The sequence below is a fragment of the Meleagris gallopavo genome, chromosome 17 (assembly GCF_000146605.3).
Source record: "Meleagris gallopavo isolate NT-WF06-2002-E0010 breed Aviagen turkey brand Nicholas breeding stock chromosome 17, Turkey_5.1, whole genome shotgun sequence".
In the NCBI taxonomy this organism is placed as follows: domain Eukaryota; kingdom Metazoa; phylum Chordata; class Aves; order Galliformes; family Phasianidae; genus Meleagris; species Meleagris gallopavo.
Window position 1 is genome coordinate 3807416 of NC_015027.2, and position 17927 is coordinate 3825342.

The window sequence follows — 17927 nt, forward strand, 5'->3', positions numbered from 1 at the left end:
ACAACAAGAGCAACAACAAACACACACAGATATCTTCTCAGGATCTTTCAAAAAGGACAACAAAACAGAACAAAAACAAACAACCGAATGCACTCCAGGAAAAAAAAGCATAGTTTCTTTGAGCTCAATTGTAAAAACTCTGTGTTCAGACAGTTCCCACTTCTTTTAAAAGCACTGGTTGCCTCAGGAGTAAGGTAGGGAATTGCTCAACTCACTCATTCTCCAACAAATTTGCTCAATATTACCTGGCAAGTTTCAGTTTGAAATCACACTCTTTCAAGCAGTTCTAATGACACTATTGCTTAGTGTACCATCTTGGAGTCCCAAAACAACCTTTGCTAGAACATCAGTCTTTGCTGACTTAGGGCTAAAATGCTCTTTGCTACCATTTCACCATGGAGAGAAGCACAGTCTCCCAACAGGCTGTGACTCAGTGAGTCGCTGAGGATTTGACTGTTGTGCCTCTTTTTAAGGTGCAAATGGGAAAAAGAGTCCCATATTGCCCCTCCAACCACCCTGCTTTTGAACAGTGGGAAATGGCCAACACACAGATGATATACTGCTCAACTCCTCAAGCTACAAGTCTGCTATGCAGACTTGTCTCAGTGTGGGAAACTGGTGGCATAACGCAGACACAGTTACATGAGGTAGAGCACAACATTGCTGGATCACATCACTCTGCACATTAGTTTTCCCTTCTCCTCTCCCACCTCCACTCCAACCTCAGCAGTGTGAAGTCACATCTGAAGGATGACTTCAGGGTAGGAAGAAAAAACAAAAATTAATGCAGAAACAAACTACTAAAGCAACAAATTCCTGAACCAGTCCGCTCAGGAAATAAGCCAAAGATGTGACGACTTTTTTTGTTCTTCCACTTGAAGGCATTTTGTGAGGATTTTTTAATTCAAAATTTCTACATGACTGCCCCTACAGTTCACTGCTCAGTCATAACAATCTATTTTAGTTATTAAAGATGAACTGGAGAAAGAAAAATAGTAAAAGAAATGGACAGAAAAGGGGTCAGGAAGAAGTGAATAGTCATCAACAAGCAGCTCACAGATGGGAAGAGGACAGTTCCAGAGAATCAGAGAATCCAGAGTGAATCAGCCACATCACAAAAACAACATGAGCAAGCAGGTCCAGCAATAAATGAAGTGGGAAAAATGCAACGCTGTTTATGTTACAGTAGAAGACTAAGGATATCTTTCAAAAGACAAATGAACTTTTGTGATCCAACAATTTAAAAAATAAAGAAGATGGTTTCATATGTTGTTTCATTACTTAATACCTCTTGGTGTTTTTTTTTTTGTTTTTTTTTTTTTTAAACCTATGAATAAGTACCATTTTAAATTAAATTGGATTTTTCAATCCAAAAAAAAACCTTGCTAATAATGGAGACAGCACTGCAAGTTGAAGGACAATTAATTTTTAGGACAAGCGGAAGAGTTGAAGTTCAGAGTTAGGAGTTAAGATGCAACGAAAGAAAAAATAGAAAGAAGGTAGATGGGGCAGATTAAGCCAGCCTTGCCTCTATACTGACGTACAGCATAATCCTGCCTTGGACTTTGGGGCTTAAAGATATGTCTTTTACTTCTCTAAAACCGTTACATTTCCAAAATAAGCTGAAATTAATTATTTGGTTTCATGCTCTGCAAGACCCTTAATGACTATGCAGTAACTAAATATATTCCTGCCAAGGCTGGGATCATCAAGAAGAAAAGAGTAGAAATATTGTGTAACACGGAGTACAGATATATTCACATGTTATAGATCAATTTTATGTTATAGTCTTTATTTTAAGTGGTAGTAGGGAGAGTAGAAAAATGAAATTGAATACCAATAAAACTGGCTTAGGTAATTCTTAGGTACCAATTTTACACTATTGACATAAAACACTGGCCATAACCACAAGATGTTTGAAAGTATTTCACACTTACTTAGAATACAGATTATTACAGAAGCTGTATTATGTAATTCATAATTAAGGATAATTTATCCAATGTAATAGGAAAGAAGTTGATGGAAGATATAGGCCTTGAGCACAGTGCTATTGCTTACATGTTCGTAATGCAAATTATTGGCTAATTAATAAAGCACACATTATAGGAATAATATATATCACATTAGGGTGAATTAATATGTAAAGAGTGGTAATATTCTTTGAGCTGTGTTTATGCTTCTCAGTGTTTGAAAGAAAACATATGATACTTGCTCTCATCCTTTATATGAAGATACAGATATGAGGATCTTCAAGTCCAACTCCTGACTCCATACAAGGCAACCTAAGAGATTCTCATCATAGGCTCAACTACAGGAAATAAAAATATGTTTCTTTCTGATATTTCACAAGATAAGGTGAGTTAACTGGGTGGTCCTGACCTGCTCTTTTTATCCCAGTTGCCCCTTATTGGTGGAAAACTAATACACATGCCGAAAAAAAAAAAAAACAATATATGGGCTAACAAGGCAGTGCTGCTTCATGCTACCCAAAAGCACTCCTTGTACTAAGATGTCTGACAGCTCCTTATTGCCTTACCCTGATCTTCAGAAACCAGCATTGCCTACTTCCAGGCTCTGTCTCGATTTTCTCCACTGGCAGTCTGCCATCAACTCACCTACATGAAGGTGATAGGGTTGACCCAACCTATTTTCTAACAGCAGCATCAGATACTACAAATAATTGCACTGAATGAACGAGTTAGAACTGCAATCCAGCAGGTATAATGGTACCTACTAAATAAAGAGTACTCAGAAATTCTAAGACCGTGGTCATGGTATTTGGGCAAATAATGAATGCATGGAAAAAAACTAAGAGATTAAGAGAATTCTAATTAGTGTTAGCCCGTACATTTTTAACATGTACAACCACTAGGTTTCAGTTGTTACAAAGAAGTTATTTTCAAACACAAGAAGAAAATGAAGGGCAGCTCCAAAAGTAACGCCTCTTATTTTATTATGTTAGCCCACAACATCAGAGGCAGATGCTGATGGTATGGCAACAGAGGCTGAACCCTCCCACCAATATTCCATTACAGTTTGTTGCCATGTGACAGATGGCAGCAGAGAAGAAGTCTGAAAGAATGGTGTCTGACATGGAAGTGTATATGAAGCAAAGGCATATAACTGAGCCCTTCACATAGAAGAAGTTGCACCCACTGACATCCGCTGATAACTGCTGAACATTTATGGAGACCAAACAGTGGATGTGAGCATAGTGAGGCAGTGGGTGGTGCTTTTCAGCAGCTGGAAACAGTGACATGAAAGACAAGCTACAACCCAGATGGCCATGCAGATTGTTAGGAGTGTTTATCATTGGCAAACATGCACAGCTAATGGTGGTGTGACTATGTTTAAAAAGATTGTTTTGTAGCTGAGAACTTGCTCTATCAAATAGTGTTATTGTGCTCTTTGTACCTGTTGCAGTTTCCATGGAAATAAGCAGGAAGTTTTGCTTTCAGAGTGACCTATGCATTTAAAATTACCTAATTATCATACTATCTCAAAGGCTAAATGAAAGACTAGGTGAGGGAGAATGAATAGATGAGGGACACTGGGAGGTGTCCCTGCCAATAGCAGGGGGCTGGAACTAGATGATCTTAAGGGTCTCTTCCAACCCAAGCCATTCTATGATTCTATGAAATTAAAATATTACTTTTACTCTCCTAAAAATTACATGTTTTTTCATTTATTCTTTATTCTCCCTAAAACTTAAATTCCTGCCCCTTTGGTCTTATATTTCAAGAACAAAAAACCCCCAAAGTATTAAGAAACTCAATCATATCAGTCAAATTAGCTAAGTCCTGGAGAAATCACTTGAGTTTTTCCTGCTAAAGACTGCCTGAGCTGATACTTTTACTGCATACACAGCACATTATCAAAGCAGGCATGCTCACCTCACAAAGAAGTGCAAGAGGCTGCTGCACTCATCTTGTACAGCACTTAAACATTATTTAAACAACCTGTGGAATGAATTAAACTATCCAGTTGCAAAGACCCGAGATTAATATTTGCTGAGAGACTGAAAAATTAACCCTAAGAGCTCACTGAACTCAACAGCAAAGCCATCAGTTACCTTCAACAGTACAAGATACGGATTTCGCATATTTAAGTCACAATCTTGCAAGGAGTTTCTGGGCCCTTGGCAAATACGATTGATACCAATAATCATATATGGGAACAGATGAGTTTTCACATAGCTCCCTACCAATCCAGGATTCATTACAATTAATATGAAGTACATTACACATTTACTAGATAAGGGGATTTTTGTTAAACACCTTTTCTAATAAAATAGCATGGCAGCTCAAATATGAGGTTATCAACAAAACCGTATTTGAAAGGTCTTTTATATTTTTCTACATGTACTGATGATTCTCTCCATGAATACAATACCTACCTTTAAATTAAATTCACCATAGGAAAATTTATCCCACATGGATAACACGTTTGCTACTTGAAAGACATTCTGTAGAATATCCTTTTTTCTGCCAAACTGAAATTTGATAGTTAGCTAACTTATTAGAGAAATTTCGTTTTGCATTATTACTGCCAGTACTTTGCTGGCAAAATCATCTTTCAAATACACTGCCAAATGTATTTGAACACTATAATGTTGGATGAAAATAATTCTATTCAGTATTTTTCCATATTTCATTTAGCTATGTTTATTCAGTTTTCAGAAGTAGAGATGACTTAAAAAGTGCTTTTAGAAGAGTGCTATTCACGTGCCCTATATCCCTCAAGGCCTGGTCAATAGTGCTGTATTATTACACACCACTGGGCTTAGCATAACTTCAGTTTTAAATTTGCAGTTCACCTACGGAATTTCATTCTATTTCCAGTGTTGATAAATGTTCTCACGTTATTCTTCCAAATTCTCACTGTCAGCTTTAGCGCGATTTTGTCAACATAACAAAGTTTATCAAATGATGCAAAAAGAAACAATACATGCCCATGGTATCAGGAGGAATCCAATAATAGCAACAATGATTAATTTCAACTGTTACAGAGAAGCACTTTCTCTTTTCAAATACTGAACAGCATTTAAATCCCAGATCTATTTGATCTGTCAAAGCCCATAAATATGAAAGGCTTTCTCTATAAAGAAAAACAAACAAACAAACAGCATTAAAGAATATAAAGATGATTACAATTCTCTAGCAATTTTTAGCAGACATTTTAGGAGGCTGAGTAGTTACTAATATGATAACCATCACCATCATCACATGAACATACCCACTCTGCTGCTGCCAGTTCCTTCATTTTCGTCGTGAAAGCCACGGCAAACCTAGTGAAATGGACAAAAATAGCTGGGATCTACTGCTTAAAGTGTTTAAACATAAGAAACACAGAAGTATTTCAGAAAAAAATATATACATATAAGAAGAGGAAAGCTTATAAAAATAATGATAGATGGAAAGATAGAAAGCAGGCTTTCTATTTTTAGTTAACCAGAAAACATTGGTAAAACAAATGGTCTTTCTTCAGGCTTTAAGTGAATTTACAATTTAGAGCTTGAGTTAAAGTGACGATTTTCTTAAAATAGGAGAAAAATAATGGGAACATCCTGTAGTTTATCTAGCTGCAATCTACACAAATCAAGTATGAATAAGCAAACAGGGGTGTACCTGAATAACTTCATGGGTAGGATTTTTTTTTACCTGGGAGGGAGAAGAAAACTGCTCCCAAGCCTACTTTCACTTTTCCCTTATGACTGCTTACCATGGCTCATCTCGACTTTTACTGATGCGCCTTTGAGAAACATTCAGTACACTGCCATCCCACACAACAGAAGAGTTATTTCAGAAACCATTTAAAAGCAGCATTGATATCTACAGTCCTCCTTTTTAGGCATCTCATTATAGAGAGATTTCAACCACAGAAGTCTGATATCTAAACATAACAAAGAAACAAGTTACTCTTACTGGGAGATTGATGTAATACCCAGAAGTCATATGAGATACTTTTATGGAGTCAGATTTAATAAAGAATCTTTGTTCATCAAGTTTAAGGCAACTTTTAAGATGTGATTAAATACAAACATGTGCTTTGACTGTTCTTAAATAGAACTTCAGTATTAACTGGAACCACAACTAGTTCATTCCTGAAGACTATCAGTTTTGTGGAATACATAGGTTTGAATGCCTCTTTCATATGGGACATAATTCGTCTCTTTGGCTAAATTATCTCTTTTTTTCATCACTTTTAAAAACACTGAATTTAAATCATAAGTTATCAAATAAAAAACTTAAGACTCATGTTTCTATTTCATGGTATTAATGTAACATTTCCATTCTGAGATATCTCTGTAGAATCACAAATGCAAGAGGTGAAGCACACTGCTAAGTCACAGCCAAAACGGTGCTTTTCCACTGGAGATGTTATGTAACAATTCGAGGGCACTCATTAGAAGTCACATAAATGCTGAGTTATAACTCCTACTTTGTTTGTTGTGAGCAGACTTACTCCCATACATTTGTTTTTAGTATCTGCTTTATGGTTTTACAATGCATTCTACATATATAACACGACAGCTCTACGGTTATTGAGGCCTTCGCAATGCTTGTTTTCTCAAGATGCATCTGTTTCCTTTTCTAGTTTTTGCAATTATATTTTCAATACATCATGTTAACAAGCAGAAAAAACTGTTGCTCCCAAGTCTACAAAATACTATTCAATAGATTTAAATACCCTAAAGGAGTACAACCACCATTTAGAGGAATTTGATTAAAAACGAAGCACTCATTATAAAGCTAGAGAATGCTCAATACTTTGTTTTATGGAACGTGGTGGTATATTACACTGGGCAAGTAATCTACAATTCATAGTGCTTTTTGCTTAGAACCCTGCAATCAATAAAGAAAAAAAATCAATTTTTCTTTTAATAACTATGCAATGAATAATACCAGTGATAATATTGGGGAAGAGATCCATTCAGTATAACTTCTAGAAAACTGAATTACTTTTACTGCAGCAGAGTTATGAATTGCATAAAGCATGCACTAATGCATTTTGAAACATCAGAGGAAATCCAAAACTACACCTCAAGTACCTAAATTAATTTCCATTAAAAAAATAACACATAAAAAGTGGTTCAGTATGGTTTTGTATAAACTACATGAGCTGCACTGGTGACAGATCATGCTTAAAACACAGAACTGGATCAGAATGGACACTCATACGTTCTCTTTTGAGATATTTTATCCAATTTCCAGTGCTGAAATCTAATGTTCTCATTGTAACCAACACATTAAATGACTTTCTTATCTTCCTTAAGAACTGTTAAAAGAATACTTTTTAATTATAGGACAAAAAAAAAGTATAAACGCTTTGTTTTAAATGAGGCCATAAGGTGATTTTCAACTGCAAATCCCATTAAGACATAAGAACATGCCCTAATGATTTTTCAATGAGCATCATTAAGGGCTGTCTTTGAAATCTGTTTACCTACCACATTTTTCAAGTCACTGCAGACAGAACAGCATATCGATGCCAGAAGTAAGTTAGCTAATAGTAGCGAGAACATACTGTGGTATTAGCAAAGATAAAACCACAAGATAGAAGCCTGTTGCAGACACTGAACACATTTCCTCATTGCTAACAAGAACTAAAATCCATACAGCCATATCTGAACCAATGTAGTTATCTTTATGAGAAGCTTGATGAATAGAGATGATATCCTGAGCAGCCTTTGTTCAGCAATGTACTTAAGCTCCGCCAGAGAAGGTATGCAAAGAGCACCAAGGATGGGATGAGACCTAGATGCTTCCATTTATCACACCTGAGTGCACACCGAGGGCCCCCTTCCCTTAGCAGAGCTCAATCCTAGAAGCCTCTGCAGGGTACTGAAGTCAGCAGAAGCTCATACAGAACACAGCTCCATACAGCTGAATGACCTGCTGTAGCAGATTAGTGCCACCAAAATAACATCTTTGTTGACTTTTCATATTAAAGCAGTAAAAAACTAACCTAGATCAAAAGATCTCAATTTTACAGCAGTTACTGAGTTAGAGCTGCTCTGAAAGCAGCCCTGACACACAGAAGCCTGGGACACAGCTACAGGAAAGAACTGATGGAGAAGGACAGGAATGCAGGTAAAGTCATCCTGTCATCAAAAGCAATTAGTTGGACTGCACATGAGGAGACAACAGTGTGGTTGATAAGACTTAGGCCATCTATGTAATTTTTTACCCTATTTGAAACGTTACATCCATTTTACTTTGGATTCAAACAAGAGAGAGGACCATAGCCTCGCCATGGCTATGATCAAATACAGTTAAAATCAACTGACTTTTGGACCAAGCAGAAGTTTTTTTTCAGGGAGATGTTGAAATAATGAGAAATGTTGTGAAATCCCCTCTGGTTTTCTATTGTTTTCACTGATCAGTTCTTAACCACATTTGATGACTCCACCGACATAAGACTGGAATTTCTACAGACTTTAAAACCCTCTGAAAATACTCACTTCTCAATTTACCAAAAAAGCAGAGAGAATTTGTGTAAAGATTTTTTTTCTGTCTTTGCTTCTTTCTTTACGCGTTTAGAAAAAGGATCACATTAGCAGGAAAAAAGAACAAAAGCTCTCTATACTTCAGTCAGCTGCACACACTGTCAGCACATCAAGTGCAAGGCCTCTGAAAGCAAGTATGACTCTGGGATGCAACCAGATAAACACCAGTTATTTTTAGTTGTCTGCTTCTCAAACCGAGGAGCATTTTTATCTGTGTGTATAGATAGAATTAATCTCTGAAAATATAAAATGTCTAAGATAGTTTTAGTAAGAATTTATAATGCGACTGCCTACAACATTTGTACCCAAAACAAACAGATTAAATAAACCACAGTCAAGCTTCTACAATCCACAGTTACACTAAACATCAAAGACTGTCTTTATAATGCCTACCTATGAAGTAGATATGCTGCCAAGTCACATGTTAAGTATTCTTGCTATTATTCTTCTCATTTTTACCTGCTTTAGAATTTTATACCCTCATCGCATGCATAGTTATACTGTTCTAGAAAACAGTTATGATTCAGTAAACAGAGCACAGGACTGGTACACCAAAGCACAAAATTCATTACTTTTAATGAGATTTGAGTCATTTTGGAAAGTTGCAGCCAAAGATGCCAAGCATCACCACTACTTCTGCCAACTCTTATGCGGACAAATACAACAAATGATTGTAACAGAGGAAACATAAAAAGAAAACAGTGCATATGCATACAGACTATATTTTTATGAAAAAACTGTATTATAAAATCATAAGAACTAGATTGAGCTCACAACGGTATCAAGTTGCTTACCCTTTGTCCATTGGCTTACATATCTCCCAGCAACTCCAAGTATTTATGGAACAGTTCCTACAGAATCTGCCTTTAAAATATGTAATTTCTTGTCACAAACCTTCCACACAGATTTTACCTGGCTTCTCCTAGCACTGCTCCCATTACCCGACGTTTCTCTTCACTTCTGATGTCTTCATTTATATCTGTTCCTCCAAAGATGATTCCAAAAGGAATTTTGCTACCTGCAAAACAATGACCAAGGTGAGAAGAGGGCAATAAGAGTGAAAAAGGTATATTGATAATACCATATCACATATTTAAGCAAATGGTTTTGAAATTAAAATGTGCAGAAACTTATTTTTTATGGTTTTGGTACTGACAAGAAATATATAATAACAGCACGTCAGCCTGTTTTGTAGCTATGAGACTTTCTTTGATTTTGTCCACATTTAATAGAACAATCAATTACTTTCTACATTTGGCAGCCCACCAAACAGCATGTATATTTCAAATGGTATTCACATTTTCATAAGATACTTAGAACAAACCCAGCTTTGAGGTACTGTATCTAGCCTCAGCCAATCAATTCCTGCCCTCTCAAGTATTCCAGTATAATGGTTTGGGTGGCCAATGTTCCACCTGCTAAATCTGTACGTGGAGCCATACCACCAGAAAAAGTCATCCAATTAAATAAGGCAGTATATGTGAAACTCCACCAAAACCACCATTTTGCTTAACTCCATCCCAAAAGATGGATCTGTGTTTATAAGTGGTTGCTCCAACACCTTTTGTGATGACTCAAGTTCTGGAAGGTACTGTAGGATGCCAGGAGCTCAGATCTTATCAACACACAAGTTTTAAAGCATGAATAAAAGCACAGACGACCCAGCAGGGTGTGCACAGTGCTAAAAGCCTAGTTTTGATACATGGCATCACAATAAATTAATATTTGATACAAGCCATGACCACATGATAGTGTAGCACTTCTCTGCTAACAGCAGTAAGCCTTACACAGACAAGGCCAAAGATGGTGAAAATACAAAAGCCAATAGTAATTTAAGATTCCTTTCTAATAGCATTTGCTTTCCTGGTGTCAGGTTCTTTTTAGTGACTGACAAGTTACCAGAGATGTTCTCTCCTTAAACTCATCAAGGCTGTAGTCAATAATGTTTACTGTTGATTGTTTCAGCACTGAAAACAATTAAGTGGTCAGTTTCCACCACATTAAGCTCACAGGTAACAACCTGACAGTGGCTAATTACTACATGCATAACATGGTTTTAAATTCTAAACAAATGGCACTCCAGCAAGAGAAGCCCTAGTACATAAGGTAGCAGAGATCATCACACAGCATTATTTTTGTATTTGTATTCTTGGATCCCAACTGAAATCAGAGCTCCATTATAACAAAAGATACACAAGCACACTAGACATAATAATGCAGGCTTTCCAAAAGCTGGGGACTGCTAAGTCTGAAACCAAGAACCATGCAACTTACACTGAGATTTGATGAAACTATCAAATGATGTACCTTTGTCCGAGTGAATAGATTTGGACAATAGGAATGTGATCTCAAAAATGGATACACACTTGCAATTTCAGTAGGTGACAGTGTCTGTAATTTTGAAGCTGGTGCTTCAAGTGTATCATTAACGACAGACTAAAATTTCGTTCTACATGGCCAGTTACTACAGAACATCTTATTATTTGTCAGATAACATCCTGCCTCCTAGAATTTAGCTGGCATAAACAACAACTGTGAGTTATTTCACGTCCCCAAAAAACTCCGACTCATTTTTCAACAGAAAAATCAGATTAGCCTCTGCTTTTTTCAGTTTGACCTGAGCTACACTTAGCCAAGCTGCTGTCCTCTGGAAAAGCACCTTTGCTTAACCTACCTTAATGCTAATATGATGCCCTTATCTTAATGTAGTTTAAGTACTTAATTGTAAAATGCATTACGTGCTTTAAAAGTACATTTATTTAGATCTCCTACAGAGAAAGACTTTCAGTGTTTCTGAATACTTGTTGAAGTGGATAAAGAGAACAACTAAGTTATGTGTGGGTTTACCCATGTATTGTCTTTTGTAACAGTTTGCACTTCTCTTCTTCTTTTTCAATAAATTTTAGGAGGTACTTTTAATGCAAAAGAGGAAGAAAATTACCTTGCAGATGTCTGCCTCCTTTATAAAGATGAATGGCCAGGGCTGCATCAAATTGATCTGCAGAGGTTAGATTAGCTATTTCAGTCAGACTTTCACACCTGGAAGCATCTTTGAGAATGCAGATGTGACCGGCATCGTGCAGATGACTCCTTCATTATAAGGACAGATAGAGCAAGAGAAAAAAAAAAAGAATAAAATGAATGTTTCAGGCATTCAATTACATAATGTTTTCCCTTAATTTTTGTTCCTATATTAATTGTCTCTATTGTAATTTTGTTCAGGTGACCATGAAACTAAAGCAAGGGGTTTTCCTGGAAAAGATCTTCACTACTGTGCACACAACCACACACTGTAGCTCAGACCTACTTTAAGGCCCAAGACTATCAATGCTTGGAGAATCAGTGCAAGTCAACTGTGTCAGCACCTCTCCTATATCATTATCTGCTCAATATGGTAAAAAGATTCCATATGAATAGAGAGTGAAAGCCTTGGTCTTGGATAACGTCAGACCCTCGTTCTGGAAAAAGGCCCCAACAAATACGTCCAGCTAAATAATACTGTTAAGAATACGTGTTCCTGTTTGCAGGAACAAAAAATGAAGGCATAAATAAAACTGGAGAGTTAAAACTGTTTTCCTTCTCTGTTTGATTGTGGGCTTGTCTCCTGCACTGGTTTACCCCATTTGTAAAACAGTCACAGGATAATTGAAATTAATAAGAAGACACCAAAGTAATCACACGGAAACTTTCACAGTGTTTAGAAAAAAGTCTCAATTGTTACAAAAATTCTCACACACAAACCACCTATCTTGGTGCCACCTTATCCACTCATATTCATTTACAGCAGGTCCTCCTATTAAAAAATTGATTCAAATACTGCTGATGGATTGCAGGGAGCTCTGCTTTCAGCATTTCCACGAGCTTTGTCTCAGAATTTCCCCTTATACACTCACCTCATAATTCCTCCCACAGAAACCAGATCCACTTATCAGTTTCCAATGCCATCAGCCAAAAAACACGAGTAAATCTCTGTTTTGATAGGAACTGGCACACTGCATCTGCTGACATGGAGATAACATCTCTTCAAACAACTAACGTTTATGTTTTCAGTATTACTAAATACCACAAGGACGTTTGTTGTGTATTACACATAGTTTCAGCTGATTTTTTTCCTCACAGAATATTAATTGTTCTGGCATTAAAATCTTGCTAACTCAATAGCTTCTTGGATAATGCTGGCTGTTTTCTTTCTTGATCATTTCATATCCTCCCAAGGAACGTCATTCTCTGTCCCGCAGAAGTTAGTCATTACAGCAGAAATCAGTGTAAAATATCTCAGTGAGGTTTCAAAAGGAATGCATTAGCACTATATCACGCAGAGCTCCATCAGCACAACATATGGTACTGTATTTCTTCCTTATTCTAAAAACAAACTCATTTTGCTTTTAATTTCACCATTTAAAAGAGACCAAGGAATTGCAACGAGCACTAATAAATAACAAAAAGCAACCAGACCAAAGCTCTTCATTTGCACTCTCGAGCAATTATTTACTTCCATTGCCCCGTGAACTCGCACCAAGCATCTGCTTGCCATCTGAAAGAGGCTCTCCATTTGGATCTCAATAACAACACCCAAACCTCACAGCTGTGGAAGGAAAATCCCTGGGGCAAGTAGCTGGGATGCTGGTGCATGCAATCCAGAAGTTCACAGCTGCTCATTAAATAGTCTAAAAGGTGCTTTCCCCCCATCGGTGTCCCAATTACCATAAATCACGACCACGTGCAGGCAGTATGTCTGCGTATTACAATTAATTAGAGAATAACTCTCTCAGGATACCAGGAATCAAGAAACTCTGCTAAAAACTGGGCTCTAAATCTCTTTTTTTTTTGTCACCTACCAGGAACAAGACTTTCTTCCACATCTCCAAACCACACAACTGAATGACAGACAGCTGCTTGTGCTGTGAGCAGAGGGGGACTCCCTCGTGTGCTCCAAGGCTCACAAATTGAGGATTGTCTCTATTACTTCTTGGTGTTTTTTTCCTACACAAAATGACTCAGGAGTACATAAGAAATTTGCATGCGGCTTAAGAAGGAAAAATTATGTAATCATCCCCAGAATAATTTGAATTCCCAGACGTGAAGAGACCTTCCTCCCATAAATGTACCACTGAGTTCAACATGATTAGTCATAAGCTCCAAATTATGCATATATGGAAACGTGTGTGTACAGCAGCAGAGTTACGGGATGGTGTTTGAGTACTGCTATTTTTCTATTTTTTTAGATGACTTTTCATCTCTATAAGCAAAAAATAAAAAAAGACAGACTGTGATTTTCACACACATTCTGTTATCAAGGAAAACGATAAGAGGGTGCTGCAAAGATACTGCAGGAAATTTTTTTGGGAGGCTGGTCTGTCTATGAAGTCACAGATGCCCCTGAACAAAGCCAAGACATAAGAGGATCACCACCCCTGTCTTTTCTCCTCCTAGAACTGCATATTCACATTATTTCACCATCTCATAAACAAATAATGTCTACATGAAAAATAAAAGTGAACTCCTCCTCTCTGTGAATCTAAAGCAAGACTGAAAATGCCAAATTTCAAGGCTATGCTTTTCCTCTATCACAATTCTGAATGCAGCAAATAGATTTCCAATCACCTTAACTCCCAGTAAGCACTGCATGGATCTGGATTTTGCCCTGCTTTGTCATAACTTCCTTCTCTACACAGACACCAACAGTCCTACGTGGGGAGAAGGATATTTCTAAATAGGAGTTTGGCTGCCAGAATCTGACCTTGGGTGTTTTGTTAGAAGGTAACCCATCTGGGAACGTCTCAGACACACAGTAAGCTTGGAAGATAATTTCTTAGAGCAGATTGTAATAGTCACATCTTACCCTGTGATATTTATTTACATCTAAACGCCACTTAAATATTCCCTAGCCTCACCAATTTTTTTATTAAGAGAAGTCCCCTGGATATTTTTATATTTTTTACTCTCCTTGGAAATCAAGAGACATTTAACTGACACATACATGTGTAAGTGCTCTGGATCTATACAGTGTGCAGAGGGATATTGCTGAAAGTTGCCATCTCGATGATCTGACGCATTTTTCACTTTGTTAAAACCTTCTATAGAGAAACAGTTTTTTCTACCACCCCCACAAAATATCAGGTGATGCTTTACAACATCTCATTTTTTTCTTTCCTACAGTATTGACCACTATTTCTCACTTCTTATCCTGGCTCAGAAAGCCTCCCAACCCTGCTTTGTAACTTTGGTTCAGGGTCTCAGAAACTCTTCTGCAGCTCCAAACACAGCATGGCTGGAGCCGAGGTACAGGAGAGTTAGAAATGGGCTTGCTCACAAAATACTGCGGTTTTCAAACCTGTTTTCTTTTCTTCCATCTCCTTCTCAGGAACATTTATGTTCTAATTTTCTGATACTTGAATGGAATTACTCACAGCACAAAATAGGAATCATCCAAAAATATTAATTACCACTTTCCCTAGGCTGCCTACTCTGTAAAGCAGCTACGCATGAACTATTGTTAGTTAAATCTATACAGCGTGATCCAAAGCTTATTAAGTCAGCAGAGTGACTTTCTGAAACTTGGCTACAGTCAAATACTCACAATTGCCACTGAAACTGGTCGAATTACAAGACTTGAAACCCCACTTGGTCTTTTCAGTTTCCTTTGTAAATTGTACTCTTTTGTTGTTGTTGTACTGTTTTTTTTTTTGTTTGTTTTTGTTTTTAATGCTGTTAAAGTAAAATATTCTTTATTTTACTTCTCACTCAAGCTTCTCCTTTAAACAATGCAGACAATTTATGCTGGCTGCAAAGAAGCATGAATAAAATTTACTGTGAGTAAGAACAGAAATAAAAATGGGACTGATACTGCTTCAGCCCTGAAATCCTCTGGAAGGCCAAAATAACTCTGCAGGGTTTAATCCTGCCTTATAAATGGGTCCAGCCACGGGAAACATTCATGGACATAGTGCTGCCAGGGCAGAAGAACAGCAGCCCAACCAATGGCTTTTGCTTTGCCTTTTATTCTCTACTCATTGCTCAGATTTTTCAAAGTGATTAAAAATTATGCAGACCAATACAAATAAAGCTCACAGCACCTCTATCATAGCACTTGTTTTAGTGAACTGACTTCTGGCCAAATTAGATTCCGGTATCTTTGTCACCAGCTACTTTAAACTCAGGAAATGAATATATTATTTATGAAAATAGCTGTAATAACATAAACATAGTATCCCCAGTGATATTAAAGCCATAAAATTAATCTATGCTGGCAAGTGTCCAACCCGGAGGCAACATCATTGTTTCATGTATACTCAACTGAAAGTTGGGCACAGCTCAATATGAAAGAAGAAAAAAAAAAGGAAGATGGAAGAACAAATAAATTCAGAAGCATGCATACAGACACAACCAAAGCTAAATATTAATCTGAATATACATTTTCTGCAGCGTACACATTAATACACAAAGGTTCCCCATATGAACCTAACTTCAAGTATGGCAAATTAGAGAGAGAAACAACACGCCCAAGCATTTGGCCACACACGATATTTTTAAAAGGCACAAAGTCTTAATAAAACCCATGTTAAGTAAAAGTATCTGTGTAAGATGGTTTTATTGGTTTAGATGTTGTACTAAATGTTGGTACTGGATGATCTCAGAGGTCTTTTCCAATCTTCGTGACTATATGATTCTGCTGGTAGCTGTCACTTAGCAGCCTTTTAGTCAGGACAATTTAATTGATAGCTGTACTCCTTACTCCTTTTCCCAATTAGATTTCTTTTCTTAAATGGGCTCCTTTATATTACTACTATAAACAAAATTTATGTCAAGTGATAAGATAGCAACTGAACATGACATAAACTACTGGTTCTCAAAGACTACTTCTGTTAGAAATCTTTAATCCATCTTCATTTTGAAAATGAATTAAATTAGCCTTTCCTTCACAACTTAACTTTCTGCCTGAAGGTTTATGAGAAAGCGGCGTCCATTTTGTGCAAGGCATGACAGTGAGCACTAGGATACTAAAGCAAGTTGGGGTACTCTGCACAGATACTACAGATGTGCTTACATAGCTGCAAACGATTGCACTAACATGGTAATACGTTAAACCATCTGCCAGCTGAGCTGTTCTATCTCAGCAAAACTACACTTTCTTGCATGTTAGCTCAGGCCACACAGGAGTCACACACAGCTGGGGATGACTAACCAAAATTGCTGGTTACAGCAGGAGTCACACACAGCTGGGATGACTAACCAAAATCGCTGGTTACTGCCACTCTGACAAAGGCAGCTTACTAAGCCACTGTGTCTTGGTGCAACATATTGATGTGGTCATATTCAATCTCAGTTTACTGAGAAGAAAATTTGGAATAATTTGTGTTTGTTTGACTTGCTTACTTATGCTCAGTTTAACTAGAGATAAGGCAGATCCAGCTTTCCACTGGTTTACCTCTGAACCACTCCACAGTCTAAATGCAAAGTGGAAAGCAAAAGTAAACAAATACATGATTTGTAAAGGTAGAAGAAATAACCTTAAAGAGGAAGAACGAGCATAGACTTCCCCAAGAATAACCAGCTTTGTTTTATCCGGTGAGAGGAAAAGATAAGATTAAAGTGAATCACTGAATCACTGAGGTGGAAAAGACGCTCTGCTCACCCAGCCCAGCCATGCCCACAGACACATCCATCAGTGCCACGTCTGCACGGTTATGGACCACCTCCAGGGACAGTGATCCCACCACCTCCTTGTGCAGCTCATACCAGTGCTGACTGCTCTTTCTAAGAAGAATTTATGCCTAATATCTAACCTGATGAAGAACGTCAAGTTATTAGTGTATTTTAGGCCCTGAGAGGAGCCAGCTGCACTAGGATGGCTGCACGGGCTCTTCTCTTGTTTCAGACTCCACAGTTGCTGCTGCACCTCACACTGACCTTGCAGCTGATGGTGGACACTTCCAAACCAGCAACCCGTAGGAAACCCACCACCACTGACCGAACAGCGGCAGAACGCTGAGGGCACGCTCGGGTTACCCCTACAGCGTGACCAGCGCCGTGCTGAACGCAGCCTTATTTCTTTATTCATTTATCTATTTGGCGGGGGGCTCTCCCCTCCAGCCAGCCCTCGCGGCGCCCGCTATCTCCGATGTGCGGCAGCTCGGCGGGGCCGCAGCCATTAGCGCGGCTGAGGTGAGCCACGCCGCCGCCGTGCTCCGCAGCGGGCAGCGAATGGCGGCCGGCTCGCTACTGAGAACGGGGACCGCGTTCTCCTCCCTCGCGCCGAGCTGCACTTACTGTATCCTGGCCGCCGTGGTCGCGTTGCCGGTGTGCGTTCGGAGGCACGCCAGTAGGAGCAGCCTCATAGCTGTATTTCCTTCCTCCCGCCGCAGCGAGGGGCCGTGCCGCGGTCGATGCCTGCCCGCGAGCCTCCTCACCTGCCGCC

At 38.2% G+C, this 17927-nt stretch overlaps 1 protein-coding gene across 2 annotated transcripts in view; it reads right to left on the minus strand.

Moving 5' to 3' along the window:
* Nucleotides 1-17927, minus strand: part of GLT1D1 (glycosyltransferase 1 domain containing 1) — a 42503-nt gene that overhangs the window by 24378 nt on the left and 198 nt on the right. Inside the window, exons 2-5 of one of the 2 annotated variants that reach the window (XM_010720050.3) lie at nucleotides 17780-17927; nucleotides 11451-11599; nucleotides 9422-9527; nucleotides 5236-5287 (exon numbers count right to left, since the gene is read on the minus strand). In XM_010720050.3, the coding sequence (XP_010718352.1) occupies nucleotides 5236-5287; nucleotides 9422-9527; nucleotides 11451-11599; nucleotides 17780-17847 (375 nt within the window). In that variant the 5' untranslated portion in view covers nucleotides 17848-17927. Of the gene's footprint in view, nucleotides 1-5235; nucleotides 5288-9421; nucleotides 9528-11450; nucleotides 11600-12402; nucleotides 12507-17779 lie in introns of those variants that run through there. The other variant, XM_010720049.3, reaches the window with a different exon arrangement.